This window comes from Aplysia californica, unplaced genomic scaffold, assembly GCF_000002075.1.
Source record: "Aplysia californica isolate F4 #8 unplaced genomic scaffold, AplCal3.0 scaffold00330, whole genome shotgun sequence".
Classification (NCBI taxonomy): Eukaryota; Metazoa; Mollusca; class Gastropoda; order Aplysiida; family Aplysiidae; genus Aplysia; species Aplysia californica.
In genome coordinates this window covers 270,119-285,941 of record NW_004797600.1, presented here as the reverse complement: position 1 = coordinate 285,941, position 15,823 = coordinate 270,119, and the positions used below count along the sequence as shown (strand labels likewise).

The 15,823-nt window shown below is 40.3% G+C and overlaps 1 protein-coding gene across 1 annotated transcript in view; it reads left to right on the top strand.

Annotated features, from left to right (window-relative positions):
* Nucleotides 1–12,681, top strand: part of LOC101861595 — a gene marked incomplete at its 5' end in the record, with an annotated part of 30,607 nt that extends 17,926 nt beyond the window's left edge. Inside the window, 7 exon segments of the mRNA XM_005102549.3 lie at nt 2,112–2,218; nt 5,436–5,625; nt 7,981–8,243; nt 8,693–8,792; nt 9,359–9,502; nt 10,219–10,439; nt 12,095–12,681. Coding sequence (XP_005102606.3) covers nt 2,112–2,218; nt 5,436–5,625; nt 7,981–8,243; nt 8,693–8,792; nt 9,359–9,502; nt 10,219–10,439; nt 12,095–12,301 — 1,232 coding nt within the window.
* Nucleotides 12,682–15,823: the final 3,142 nt, after the last annotated feature.

Genomic DNA, 15,823 nt, shown 5'->3' with positions numbered 1-15,823 from the left:
CAGAAAGAGTCAGGAGCCCAGAGGAGGGGGCAAAGGAGGTGAGGGGGTGGGGGCAGAAAGCAGACGACAGAGCATTGCTGGAGAGCAGGAAAGGAGGTGAAAGGAGACAATTTTAGCGAAGAAAATGTTTCGGTCGCTACCCAGTTTCGAACCCGGGACCTTTGAATGAGAGGCGAACCTCTAGGCCACGAGAGCCCCCAGTAAAACTCTGAATAGACCATTTGAGTGTTATTGTAGTAAAATCAGGCTCTCGTCAAAATAATGAAATGGAAGAAACCGGCATTTATCTTACTGATGCTTGATTTATATTGAATTAATATTTTTGCTCAACACCATTTACGTCCATTTAAAAATATATTTCTGTGTTGATTTCACTGAAAAACGTTAATTAGAGACAGAAAAAATGTAAATTTGCAGTTTCTAAGGATACTCAAGTATTGGAAGTCACCAAAGTTTGGTAACCATTTTCTTGCTTATTTTGCCTCTGACACCAAGCGCCGCCTCCTTCAACTGCAAATAGCTCAACTTCTATTCAAGATAAATGGGGGGGGGTTTTCATCAAAAGCAAGGCAAATGAGCAAGCTTTAAGTTGATACTGATAACTCCATATGCCTAAAAAATCAACGAGATCCTGAAAGCCCCATAAGCTGACACATTTTGAAAGCAGAGTTCTTGATTCCTGGTCTGGACACTTGGCTGAAAGAAAAAGCGTTCCTGGAGGCACTAGAAAGAATCAAGCCCCATTTTGGAGACAATCTGAACGTGTCCACATTAGTGCTGGGCGGCAAGGTTCCCGATTATTGAAAGCTAGGAATCGTAGGAATCGACTTCTAACCCAATTACTTTACTTTCTAATGACGTGCTTTTTTCCGGTGGTTACCTGGTTGGCTCCGAGCATCTTCAGTATTTAGGATACCCTTGATTTCGGAATACTACGAAGCATCAACTTCTATTTTTCAAATAATAAATTCTAAAAAAAAAAAGATTTTAATGATAAATGAAACTGATAACCGTTGGTTTACGTAAAAAGGAGACGGAACTTTACTTCCGTAGTATTAATAGTGGGAATCGGTTCCGGAATCGACTCTTCGCCCAGCTCTAGTCCACATGGTTGGCAAACTGTCCGGCTGTTCTAAGCCCAGAAAGCAACATTTTTCAGGAGAAGAAAAAAAACTAACTGCTTATTCTTTTGAAAATTGTACCCAATTTATGTATCTTCTCTTGCTTTTTTGCAACATTTCAAATTTGAATTTTGACAAAATATTTTGAAGCATATTATGCACCTGATACCACATTTTAAGAAACTTGCATTTTTAAAATTAATTCCAAATTTCGGGATAAGTAGATCCAAACATCGTGAAAATTCACTGGCCAGACACCATCAGAAATGTAGTATCATGGAATCGAACCAAACAAAAACCAGTTGACCTTGAGATCAAAATAAGAAAATGGCAATGGATTTAACATACACCCAGGAAGCCAGCCCACAACATAACAAGACAAATCCTGAGATGGAACCCCCAGGGGAGGAGAAAGAGAGGAAGGCCGAGATTTACTTCGGAGTGAGATCTAGAGGCAGATTTCAGGCATATGGTTCATAACTGCCTGGAGGTGGAGAAGATCCAGTTCACAATGCTAATTAAATTCAGTCAAACCAAGTCAGGGCCAGCTAGACTTTCTTCCACAGAGGGGCAAAAGCTATCAAATCCACCTCAAATTAAACAAGGTTGTTTTGGGAGGATTTATCAAATTATGCCAAAATTGCATCTTTTGCCCCTCCATAAAGAAAATTCCTTCCCCCCCCCCTTGTACAGAATGAATCAAATGGGTGATGTGCGCTGGTGAGTCTGTGCTGACTCCTGGTTTAAAAGAAAGCCTCAAGCAGAAAAACTTTCAAACTTGAATTTCAAAAGAAAAAATTGTGACAACGACCATCAATTAGTTTACATGTATTGTCTTCATTCAGTCATCTGCCTGATCAGTTATTCATCCCTGATATTTCTTTTCATTGTCTGTCTGTTAATGGAAATAAATCTCTTGATAAATAACTCAAACTATGAACCCTAGTGGAAAGACATCCTCTTCACAGATATTCTTTTTCTTTTCAACAGCTGACACCGCCACTGTGGACTCTCGTTTGAAAGAAATTGCAACTCTGAAAGCCGCTGATTTTGACACCACAGTTATAAACTCATCTATACTCAAAGTCACCGCAAAGGTACTGTGAAATAAGCGTAAACTAAATTTGATGCTCAGTTTTTCCTGTGATTTTTTTTACTTGTTTACATTTAATAGTTAATAGCAATTATGACACAAACAGGTAAAGAGAGTTAGGAAAATGTATTTCCTTTCAAAATGCATATATCTCTTGCATTGTAGATTTAGTACTCTTTCTTAATATCTCTGTTTCAGTCTATATCTGTCTGTCTGTTTGTCTGTCCGTCTGTCTGTCTGTCTCACTCTCTCTCCTCTCCCTCTCCCTCTCTCTCTCTTTATTTCTCCCCCTGCCTCTCTCCTTCTCTCTTTTTCTCCACCTCTCTTGCTCTCTTTCTCTTTCTGTCTCACTTGCTCCTATTCCTTCCCCCTTCTTTCTTTGTATCTCTGTGTTTGTCTCTCTCTCTCTCTCTCCTCTCTCTCTCTCTCTCTCTCCCTCTCTCCCTCTCCCTCCTTCCCTCCCTCTCTCTCTCTCTCCCCTCTCTCTCTCTCTCCCCTCTCTCTCTCTCTCTCTCTCTCTCTCTCTCTCTCTCTCTCTCTCTCCCCCCTCTCTCTCTCTCTCTCCTCTCTCTCTCTCTCTCTCTCTCTCTCCCCTCTCTCCCTCCCTCCCTCCCTCTCTCTCTCTCCCCTCTCTCTCTCTCTCTCCTCTCTCTCTCTCTCTCTCCCTCTCCCTCTCTCTCTCTCCCTCCCTCTCCCTCCCTCCCTCTCTCTCTCTCTCCCCTCTCTCTCTCTCTCCCCTCTCTCTCTCTCTCTCTCTCTTTCTCTCTCTCTCTCTCCCTCTCTCTCCTTTATTTATTGATATGTGTGGCATCATGGGGATATCTGGCAGTTAGTTGTCCAAATAATGAAATTGAAAAAAAAAACCAGCACTTTTCAGCCTGTTGGGTAATTTATATCGATTTTTTTTCTTTTAACTCAACACGTCTTATGTCCATTCAAATACACATTTCTGTGTGGTAGTGCTGGGCGACCAGGTTCCCGATTATTGAAAGCTAGAAATCGTAGGAATCGACTCCGAACCCAGTTACTTTTTATTAATGTGATTTCTTCCCGTGGTTACCTGGTTGGCTCCGAGCATCTTCAGAATTAGGATAACACTACTGCATCAACTTTTATTTTTCAAAAATAAGGTCTAAAAAAAAAAGAAGAAGATTTTAATGATTGAAGTAACTGATAACTGTTGGTTTACGTAAAAAAGTGTTGGAACTTTTCTTTCGTAGCATTAATCGCGGGAATCGGTTCTGGAATCGATTCTTCGCCCAGCTCTGCTGTGTGGACTTTGCTTTCCATGTACTGGAATGTTTGGGCTGTGTCAAAGATGGTACATAACAAGATGGGCCACTTCTCTCTTTGAGCCAATTAAAAAAGTGTCCTCAAAACTTGGTGGCGCCCTCTTCACAAAAGCGCACTCTTTGCGAACAGAGTTACCCTACTTGAGTTTTTAAAAATCAAAGTGAAACTAGCAAGTTTTGGGATAAATTTCGGAAGAACGCTTTTTTAAAATGGTAACGCTGACAAAAAACCTCTTCCGGAGGAAAGGGTGATGGTTTTCTTCATTTAATTTGACTTTAGAATGAAAGGCCAGAGGTCATTAAAATAAAAAAAACCTAAAACTCCGCACTGAACGTACCCGAACTGCTGATGAACAGCAGTCGATCTGCGCACGCAAGGAGGTGCTATTCCTATTCTTCTGGAAAAACGAAAGAGAGCTTCAAAACAGACTGCAGCGCCATCTGAAGCAAAGAGCATACTTCCTGCGGACACTTTTTGGCTGAGTGGCCCATCTTGTTATGTACTATCTTTGGCTGTGTATGTTTATGCTTCTGGTCTGTGAATGCTTGTATGTTTTTCTTGTGTGTTTGTATGTCATGTGTTGTTCTCTCAAGAATGTGAAGAAAACGGTTGTCAAAGTAGGAGGATGTGGGTGGTTGGCGGGTGCTCTGGTGTGGTTTGCTTCTCCTTTCCTATCAGACTTCTGTCGTCATTATCTCCCCTTCTTCTTTTTTATGTTTGTTACTCTCTTGTAACACCTGTAATCTTCTGGTGCTCATATGACCTAATGCAGTTGCAAGCGCCGTAAAACCTCTACTAATTCCTATCAAACATCTATCGTCTTTATCTCCCCTGCTTCTTTTTTGTGTTTGTTACTCTCTTGTAACACCTCTAATCTTCGGCACTTATATGACTTTATTGTGTTGCAAGTGCTGTAAAACACTAAAACTAAAACCTCGACTAAAACTAAACTAAAAGTAGTCGGATTTAAGATTTTTATAAAGAAAAATCAATCATATCGAGTAGAACATGTTTACTTAATGGTGAAATGGTATTGGTTTAACGCCCGTATCAACACTATTAGGTTATTTAAGGGGCGGGACCTCCTAGTTTAACGTCCGTCTCCGATAGGACCGAGCCAAGTGGGAAGTTCGTGTAAAGTGCCTTTCCCAAGTACACAACGTCGGACCGAGCTGAGGCTCGGACCCCGAACTCGCAATCTCACGATTACGAGTCCGGTAGCTAAACCACTAGACTACCGACGCCCATGTTTATTTAATACAACCAGCTTCACTTTATGTGTTTGTATAGATCTATCTGAGACACTGACTTCTTATTCAAGTTCAAGTGATATTGTGTCTAAGGGGAGCTAGCCTGGGCTCCTGACAAAGATATAAATGAACATCAAAATTTATCCAGCATGTCATTCTCAACATTTCATCATCATCATCATCGTCATCATCATCATCATCACCATCACGATCATCATCATCATCATCAACATCATCATCAACATCATCATATCATCATCATCATCATCATCATCATCATCATCATCATCATCATTATCATCATTGTAGATAGCAGGGAATGAAAAAGGGTATGAGGCTTAGTAGACTTTTCCAATTTAATAAGTTCAACGTTTCGCCCGGTTAAGGGCTTCTTCAGGAACATGTACAAAAAAATATAATGGAAAATCTATTGACTACAAGCTATAGCAACAAAAGTGCGCGCATACACGTCATAATGTCAAAAGGCACGATCATCATTATCATCATCATCATCATCATCATCCAAACAATTTTCCTCGTTCCTGTTTTTTTTTCTTTTCTGGAAGCATAACAATTTCTTCCATTTTGACACAGTTTATATATATATTATATATAAATATAACTCACAAATACCTGGCACTAAAAGAGTGACATTACATCTTCTTTTGGTTCGTATAGGTACTAACAAAGTTGAGCCAAAGCTGCTACCCTCCCTTAGCGGGTCTGCCTGGGTGTGTCGGATTCCTGGAGTTCTGGATCACCAGCAGCGAAGACGTCCAGGACATGCAGTTGAATGGTGGGATGCCTCCGGCTCACTGGATCTCGGGGGTCAAGGATGCTGTGAGCAGAATTTATCAGAAGATGGATGGTAAGGAAGGTTAATCTGGTTAACATCTGTTTTGTTTCTTTTCTTGAATCTTAAAACCTTAACGTTTTTTTCACTACCTATTTTCTCTCTTTCTCTCTTATTCTCCCTCTCTTTGTCTCTCTCTCTGTCTGTCTGTCTCTCTGTCTCTGTCTCTGTCTCTGTCTCTCTCTCTCTCTCTCTCTCTCTCTCTTTAACCCCAGCCCCCACCTTTCATTTACTACAGTGGAGTCCACTTATAACGAGTCCTGAAACAACGAGAAGTCTGTTATAAAGACACTATTCTTAAACCCCTTTTTTCTCCTTCTTTATCTTTGTAAATAAAATACTGCTATTGCGCCATCAGACCGTCACGCGGGTCGGTTTTAACGGAATATTGCTGCCGCTGTGCACAGTGCACAGACCAGTTACATATTATAAAACCTTGCCAGTTGAGAAAGTTGTTGGTGATCCAGCGAAATTAAGAATGGGAGAGCCCACGCGAACCAACAATGAAGGCCGGAGCGAATGGGTGGGGAGTGAGTGGCATGCGCAGACAAGCAGAACGCATCGCGTGATAGGCCAGCCCAGTCTAGGTTATCTAGGCATACCGTGCCTCTCACTTCTCTGGTGCGGGATGGAGAAGTCACAATGCTGTGATAGATGGAGTGAGTGTGTGACGTGCGCAAGCAGACGCGACGCACCACAGGGTGTGGTGGGGTGGGGGACAACAAAGCGGGCGAGTTAGCCTAGAGCCAGACCCCCTTCTTTCTGATCGCCAACGCCGAGCTGTCAACATTGCTAGTGCTGGAGAAAGAAACCTAATTCGATTTTTTATCAAGTAAGACCTAGAGATCATGTTGAACAAATCATCATCAGGGGTACAAAAAGGAATAAACAGAGTGCCAAACTCATAGATTAGGCCTACTTTACTATTTCCCTTGAATTTATTATTGGATCCTTTGTAACGAGAATCCTGCTATAACGGACATTTCGCACCGGTCCCCTCCCTCTTGTTATAACAGGATTCCACTGTATATATTATTTTCTCTTCCTGATTTTTCATGTTCATATGTTTACTTTGTACCTCATTGCCCAGCAGAATGCAATGGTGATGCTTTCTCCTACTACCAATTTTGTTTTGTTGTGTGTTTTTGTCTCTCTTTCCGTTTTTCTCTGTCAGGTCCCCCCCCCCCCCTCTTTCATTTACCTCTAGAACTATTTCCTCTTCCTGCTTTTTCATATTTGAACCTTGTTGCCTTGTCTAATGCAATGCTCTTGACAAAACAATGTTTCGTGTCTTAATTAGGGGCTCTCATAGTCTAGAATTATGGTGTTCGCCTCTCATTCAATAGATCACAGGTTTGTAACCTGACAGCAACAACACTTTTTTTACTCTAAAATTTTCTCTTTTCTGCTCCTTTCCGGTTCTCTAATCTTGTTCTGTCACATGCTTTCATCTCCACTTACTACTATGGAACTCGGATTCAATGAGCTCGGATTCAACGAGAACTCGGATTCAACAAGATGAGATAGGTTCCCTGTTTGTTTGTTTTTCTTTAAAATCAATAAAAAATAACCCGGATTCAACGAGCACTTAAGTCAGCGAGCTCGGATTCAACGAGTTTGCAGACGTGGCTTCGCTCATTGTTCTCCCAGAACGAACTTTTATCTATTCTTGGAAACCATCATTGCACCTGCATGGTGAACCATTATTCACTTACCCAATTGCATGCGACCAATCAGCGGCCTTTTTTCATACCAACACGCGCATTGTTGGCACATGCACGTGTGTACTCTGGCGTGTGTCGGGGTTGGATGGGCGGCCTGCACACGTGTGGCTGTGTGTGCGTGTCAGGGGGGGACACACACTAGCGGTCCGGGCGTTGAACGTCGCAGATACAAACGCGTCACAGTCTTTTTTTTCCCCTCGGCAACTGATCATTATTACAATGATAAGCTAGTCATAACGTAGATCTACATAATGAATTGTGTGCTGGTCTAAGGAATCAAAAGTTGCTAGGCTCTACACAGCAACACAACTTTTTGGTAAACAATCGAGATGATGCAGGCATGTGCATTTGAACGAATCAGTCTTTTTTTACACAGCTCATAATACTATTTAATATGCAGGCATTTCAGGCACTACTTGTGACTTCTCTTTATACATTACTTGCTCACTGCTTGTAATTAGCTACACAAAACCTCGTGTTTGCTATAACAGACACTCTGATTCAACGAGATTTTAGGTCAGGCCCGGCGACCTCATTGAATCCAAGTTCCACTGTACCCCCTCCGCCTTCCTTGATTTTTAAAGACACTCATGAGGACACTGTCCCATTTACATTGCTTATTCTTTTTCATATTTTTTCTCTCAAGATTTCAAAAAAGCTTGTGCGGATGCAGCCCGGGCTCAGGGAGAGGGTGCCTCAGGTCAGGCTGGTGATGAAGATGATGATGATGATGAAGATTTCAGGAGCAGAGGCGAAGGTCCACTGGAACAAAAGGAGGAGAGTGAGGGTGAAGAATATTATGATGAGGTGGATGCCGATGCAGTTGCGATTCGTCGGAGAAGACACCAAGGTGTTGTCACAATTCCAATGTTGCTGAGGGCTCTGAACCTCGAGGGTGATGCAATTGAGGTGTGTAGTTTTATAATAACTTTTCCTCTTTTTTTCTCATTTGTTGTGATGTTTTAAGTGACAGACAACACTCTCCAAAAAATTCTATTGCTTTTATCCAGAGTTCTTGTCAAGACTTTGCCTAATCTGAGCATAAAATGAATGACTTTTATTTTTTGACCATGTCTGTAATCCACTGCCTTCAACGTGAGCTAAAGCCTGAATCTATTTGAACAATCAAATCAAATGAACATCTTTTATTAAATCTACCAGGAGTTGTTTGTTTTTTTTCTATTTTTGAAGAATAAATTGCTTTTTGTGCAACTTATCCTTCAAATGAATAGAATTCTGAGTGGATTTACTTTTCTAAAGAGACATGCCGACAAATGATTTTTTTAGAATTCATTTCTTAGAATATTATGATTTTTCTTTTCTCAATGATGGACTTTTATCTTTTGTGTCATGCGCAGTTGGTGAGAGCTATGTTGTGTCAAGCCGTGGACAACCCGCGAAGTAGCCAGGCCCGAACTTCCTTTGCCCAGGGAGAATTCTTGGATCTGTCAGTAGCAGGTAAGAAAAGTCATAGTCCCCAGTTGAAAGAAGGTGACATCATGCTTTATTGTGCTCATGTGAAAAAAATTGCTCTTGGAATCCAAACCACATTTGGAGAAGATTCGAATTTTGCTCCAGGACTGCCCACCTCCCTTAACGATGTTTTTCAAATCTATAACAAAAACATTTTTTGTGGAAAAGACGTACCAAAAACTTTTGTCATCTTGTCAGTCTTTGTTTAATGATACTCAGATCAGTTTTTCTTGGAGCCCCTTTTATTGACTGAAGAAAGAAACTTGATAAACTTTTACAAAACTTAAAGTTAAAGATAAAGGCTCCTGTTGTGAGAATTTTTCCTCTTTTCTTTTTTGGCTTCTCTTGGCATTTGAATAGCTGTATGTATTTGTGCCTTTTAGCTTTGAAATATTTAAAATTGTAAATACTTAACTATGGAATAACGTCTACTTGTTCGAGGTTGTGTGAGTCTATTCTGAGATAACTGAGCCAACATAGTGAAAGGAGCACTCAACTGGTATTAGTATTAGCTTGATGAAAGTATTTGCTGTATCTTCTGTCTCGCCAAGGCAATGCCAGGGCAAGTTTGCAGAATGTGGAGAGTGTTCTGATCCGACACAGGGAGGCAGCGATTCTGAAGATTCAAGACAGGCAGACTTGGGAAATTGGAAATAGGTGCATGTTGAGAGCTGACTCAATCTGGAGCTTCATAGGTGAGTTAGCCCCATAGTTCTCTGTAACTGTAATAAAGAAAACAGAAATCACTAATGTCTTTTAACCCTTTGAGCCCCAGTCCCCCATATTCAATAATATACTTCTGAGAATGTAGAATGAAATACTTCTTAACACATTCAGTGAGATTATATATATATATATACTAAAGTAAATATCATGTGTGCACTTCTGAACATGTCCAATGATCATTGTAAGGGTTATCCCACAGTTGGAGGAGTTTATAATTTTTCCTGGTGTCCAGGGGATCAGTTTTGTTCCCTCTCATTGGAAGAAGGTTAGGGGGGGGGGGGGGAGATTAAACAGCTTTGTAGTAGAAAGTCTTTGCCTATGTTTGTTCTTACTTTTATGTTTAAACTTTTTAATCCTCTATTGCTGTTGAACGTTGAGGGGAGATGCAGTTTTCTCTGGAAGGCCAACTCTGCAGCTTTTTCAATTGAGATGTAGTTTCTTAGTGTTCCCTTTTTGTATGTCCTACCTCTTCCATTGTAGCCTGAGTACTTGGTTTTATAAGCTATCAAGGCTGGCTGACTGACTCAGTGACATTCATAACAGGTGGCCCAACCATTTTATTCTCGTTTTTACTCTGAAATGCAGGACGGTATCCACACGTTCTTATGGCGTCTACAGTGATGGCATCTGATCCTGGGGATTTGTTCTAACTTAATTTATTAATTTTTCCCTTTGTTCTTCTCAGGCTACTTGATGTTGACTTACAAAGAGAGAGGGGAGGGATTCAGCTCCTTGATTGATCTCATCCTGACAACCCCAGATATACGCAACTGTCCTCTGATTGCTGAGAAGATCTTGATTCTGCTCAGTGGAAAGTACCAGGACCATGTTGTTTTTGCCAAAGGAAATGCCTGGGTGCCGGACAAAAAAATGTCCAAACAGTTTGAGAGGGTCCTTGGTGAAGAGGTAATAAAAACATTTTCCCTTTTTATGAATGGTGCTCTGTGCTGTAGAGATACAGAACATTTTTACCTATAATACGAGTGATTTTTACAAGAACTGATGTTCAAAAGTATACCCCCCCTCCTCCCATATTATACCTACAGCCAGGATCAGTCCCAGCAAAGTGGAAGTAATGACAAATATAGGATTTTCACAAATGAATTCAATCTCAGTGCAACAAACAATTACAGTTTTTTAAGATAAGAAATTATAGGACCTGTGTTTCATGTCCAACCAGTGCTTGATTTCACACATGTTGAGCCTCCTCCAGAATATGTCTGATATTCCCTCCATGGTATTCGCGGTACCTACAGAAATTTGATGATTTTAATGTCAAAGTATACTCTCCTATTATATATGCAAACTCATGTTATAGGCAATTATAACGTAGTTTTGAGAATTAAAAAGTACACGTTCTAGCAACATTTTACGCTTGTGCTCTGCTTTGAAAATGGTTTTGCTTCTTCTCTTAAAGAGTTCTTTTTTACTTATCAAGTTCTCCGTATTTGTTCCTGATCACATGTGCAATACAGTGGAACTCGGATTTATCGAGCTCGGATTCAACGAGAACTCAAATTCAACGAGATGAGATAGATTCCCCGGTTTTTTTTTCTTTAAAATCAATCAAAAAACCTGGATTCAACGAGCACTTAGATCAGCGAGCTCGGATTCAACGAGGTCGCTTCCAGGGTGAACAGCCCCCGAAGACGTGGCTTCGCTCATTTTTCTCCCAGAACGAACTTTATCGATTCCCAGAAACCATCCATTGCACCTGCATCATGAACCATTATTCACTTAGCCGATTGCATGCTAACAATCAGCGGCCTTTTTTCATACCAACACATGCGTTCTAGGCACGCGCATGTGTCTACTCTGGCGTTTGACGGGGTCGGATGGGCAGCCTACACATGTGTGGCTGTGTGTGCGTGTCGGGGAGGGGGGGGGGGCACTAGAGGTCCGGGCGTTGAACGTCGCAGATACAAACGTGGCACAGTCCTTTTTCATCCTCGGCAACTGATCACTATTACAATGATAAGCTAGTCATGACGTAGATCTACGTAATGAATTGTGCCCTGGTCTATGGAATCTAAAGTTGCCGTATGCTAGGCTCTACACAGCAACACAACTTTTTGGTAAACGATGGAGATGACACATGCGTGTGCATTTGAACGAATCGGTCTTTCTTTTTACACAACTCATAATATGCAGTCATTTCAGGCACTACTTGTGACTTCTTTTTATACATTACTTGCTCAGAGCCTGTAATTATCTACACAAAACCTTGTGTTTGCTATAACGAACACTCGGATTCAACGAGATTTTAGGTCAGGCCCGGCGACCTCGTTGAATCCGAGTTCCACTGTAATACTATACTGTTTTGTTTTTGTATTTTTATTTACTGATTCTGTTGATTTTAAATACTTGAAAAAATTATTTAATTGTTTTGTAGTTCAGTCCTCTGCATTGAATTACTTAAATTATAAAAGAATAAAAATACAAAAAGAAGTAAAGGCACAAATGGTGACTTGTAAAAACAAACAGGAAAATTAACTATCTCATTTTAAAAGTAAACTGCAAATGGTGCTCATAGATTTTGTTTTCACTTTTTTCTCTTCCAGGAATGGCTGAATATTGAAAGAGAACTTCTGTCGAATGTCGAGATTCATGTGTACCGAGAGTCGGACATACCAAATCGCCACAGTCATTGTAACTCAAATCCTTACATCCCCAACAGACTCCGCAAGGTTTTAAGCATTCCTCTCAATGAAAAGGAGGAGCAGCCTCGCACAAGTCTTCGCCACAAATCTTTACGGAAGAAAACTTGAAACAAGAAGTCAACTAAACCATAGATTGGCCTAGAGCCATCTTGCCGTAGCGGTGTGGGAATGGAGGTTCCAGATCGGACCCCCCAGCTCTTCTCTCCTCCCCCCCCCCCCCCCCACCTTGATTTCCTCATCATTGTCATCTGCGATTATTTGCAGCTCTCTGATGCTGGCTGATTTCTATTGCAGATAGACTTGAGAATATGCCACCTCATAGATATCCCATGTTGAAAAGAGGTGTAAACATTAAGAAGGCAAGATCCCAGGGAAATAAAGAAGCTAATTTGAGAAAATCTCCTTGGCAATTGTCAGAGGAAATGCCTTTTCAATCTAGCATCTGTGTCCAACGAATCACGCGATTTTTTGCATTTTTCCAAAAACCACACCGCCAGGGAATAAAAAATTGAAAAAACGGGGTATAAAAAAAAGGGGAAAAAAAAGAAACCGAACCTATTTACTTTTAGAAAGAAAGTTTATTTTCACGTACGCTTAACTTCTTTTCTTTCTTACCTGTAGACCCCACGTTTTATTTGGTTATCTTCATGTGAAAAAAGGTCTTGTACATTACATACTATTTATATTGCTGTTTCTCTCTTATCTTTCTCTCTTTGTTGTATTTTAATTTGCTGGTGTGTTATTTTCTTTTCTTGTTATTGTTCAGATGCGTTTTCTATTTTTTTTGTGTATCGTAATGTCAATATCATTTAATTTGATATTGTTCCTGCCTTCAAAAAAAAAATAAATGCGTTATGTGAGAGCGTGTCTCCACCAAACCCGAATACATGTACATGAACTGACACTGGCAGGCCCCTTGTGCGTGATTCCATAATTTACTTGTAATATCCTGTACTTTTTCTTGAATAACACATGTTTAGGGTTAAAACGGCCACTCTTCGGATAGGTGGACACACGCCCTTATTTGTTAATTTTTGTGGTTGTTTATGTGCTGTTCTAATTTTGATTTTATTCTGTTGTGAAACCTTTATTTTTCACGTTTTTACACTCTGTGTGGCTACAAATGATCTTCTGGATGCTTGAAACAGAACACAAGAAATTCTGGTGCTTTAGATTAAGTTACCTCTATCAACATATTGCCATATACGTCGTCACACAGAGTTTAAAGCTTGAAAATTATTGGCAACTCTTGCCATTTTTGTGGCAACTTTTGGACAGTAAAATGGCAACAAATGGAGATATTAGTTGGATACTGGCAACCCCTCAAGTGCACAAATGATAGATCATGGCTATGGAGACATCAGCTAACAGGCTGACACAAGACTCTCACAGGTACTTGAAAGAGAGATGGATAGATAGTTAGATAGATTATTTAAGAAGACTACTGTACCAGTAATCAAAATGAATTCGCCTGTTACATTTCCTAGCGTTGAAGCTGAAGCTCTGTCATGTGAATGTTGAAGAACAATAAAAATGTTTTAATATATTATATGTACTGTATTCTTCCTTTCAGCATTTGTGATTTCTTTAGCCAAAAGCTAAAAGTAAAAAATGCTCACACATATTTCGTCTCTATTTTGAATGAATAAGTGATAATGAATTTTGTTTCTTTGAAATATAATTCTCTTGCATGTACATTGCTTCCATGTTTTCAAATAATTATTTATTGAATCTAAGTTTTTATCTACATATATCAGTTTTATTCCAGTATCTTCTTGAAGTACCTTTTGTCAGAAAGGATGTGCCATAAACTCTTTACTTGAGTTGCATGCTACTGTGATTCATTACAACCGTAATTTTCAGTGTTGTCTTTATTTTATTTCACTGATTGTTAAGTCTGAATTATTTTTTTTATATTTATAAGATTTCATAACACAAATGCATTAAATGCAAGGAGACTTTGGTGAACCAGGAGTGTTTTGTATACATTAGGGTTCTTGATTTGTGTTAATTAACCAATGTTTCACTTTATTCATCAAAACCTGGACATTATCCGAACGTTTCGAAAAACCGAACTGACATTAAACGGATGCTACAACTCTGGCAGTAGGCCTATATTATTAATAATTATATAAAATTGGGTACTTTTGGTAGGGGGGGGTTTTGTTCACTTTCGATCATCTATCAATATTTTCAAACCATCAGGAATTTTATTCTCTATCAATATCAATTCAAATGAATAGTACCTTTGTTTTAGGTTTTACTTGTTTGCTTGCTTGCTGGTCTGTTTGCTTGTGTCAATTCTGTTAGTTAGATTAAGAAAATGTTCGCACACCCAACTGTGACGCTCTTGTGCGATCGTAATTAATGTGAAACTGAAACCAAAGATTGGGTTGTTATTAAATGTTTTAGGCCCCTATTGACACAATTTAGATCATTTAGGAGGCGGACTGCTTCGTCCTTGCTCGTCAGGCCCTGAGAGGTATACAACAATGTCTCAGAAGACAAAGATACACTGGGTGCCGCATTCAACGAGGTCACATTCAACGAGAAGTCGGCTCCAACGAGGCAATCCTTAATTCCCGATTTTTTCCTCTATATCTCTTTGTAAATGTACGTCGGCTCCAACGAGGTTGCAAACAGACCGAAGTTGCTTTCGACGAGGTCACGATAACCAAATAAAAGCTATGAGCGACCCCAAAAGCGCTACACAATAGATGCCAGTCATAGATTGACGAAAGCTAGCAAAGAGCCTACTTTCACTATAGATAGATAGACAGACAGACAGAAAGATACGAGGTGTGTCTCAGAATAAAGTTTCCCTGTCATGCTATCCTCACATATAATTATAAATCACCTTGTATTTGGTATCAAAGGAAAGCTTATTCAAATACCTATTCAACGTAGGAACCATCAAGTTCAAGACATTTCTCCTTTTGATGTTCCCAGCGGTCAAAGACAGTGGTCAGTGATCGTTTGTCCAAGGTCGCGAGTGCCTTTCTCATAGCCGCTTGAATCTGGTCCTCGTCCTCAAATCGCCGACCTCGCAGCATTTTTTTCACCTTGGGGAAGAGGTGGAAGTTGCATGGGGCGAAATGGGCGGGTGCACCATTGATTCCCACGAGTAGCCCTCAAACAGCTCGTTCACAACTCTGGACTTGTGAACAGGCGCGTTGTCATGGTGCAGGATGACGCCTTCTTCAAGCAAAGCGGGTCTTTTTTCTGGATCGCAGGTCTCAGCTTGTCTTGTAAGACGAACCTGTAGTAGCCACCATTGACAGTTACGCCAGGTGTGACTAGCCAGCTCAGTATGAAGCCACTCATGACGAAAAAACCCCAATATGCATCACCTTTCTCTCCCCATGTTTTCTGCGTGCGCTTCATCTTTTATGTCAGACCTCCCACCTTCAACCTCCCTGATCCATTTCCTTACTGTTTGAATTGATGGGGCATTATTTATTCCCTGTTAGTTTGTAAAGATCACCATGGGTTTCAACTGCAGACTTGCCGAGAAGAGTTGAAAATTTGATTACAACTCAGACATTTTTGAGTTGTGTTGAGCGCCTGACAGGCTGCTCCATAATCTCTCTCGATTATAACGTTTCTAGTGCATTTTTAAGTTATTCATAC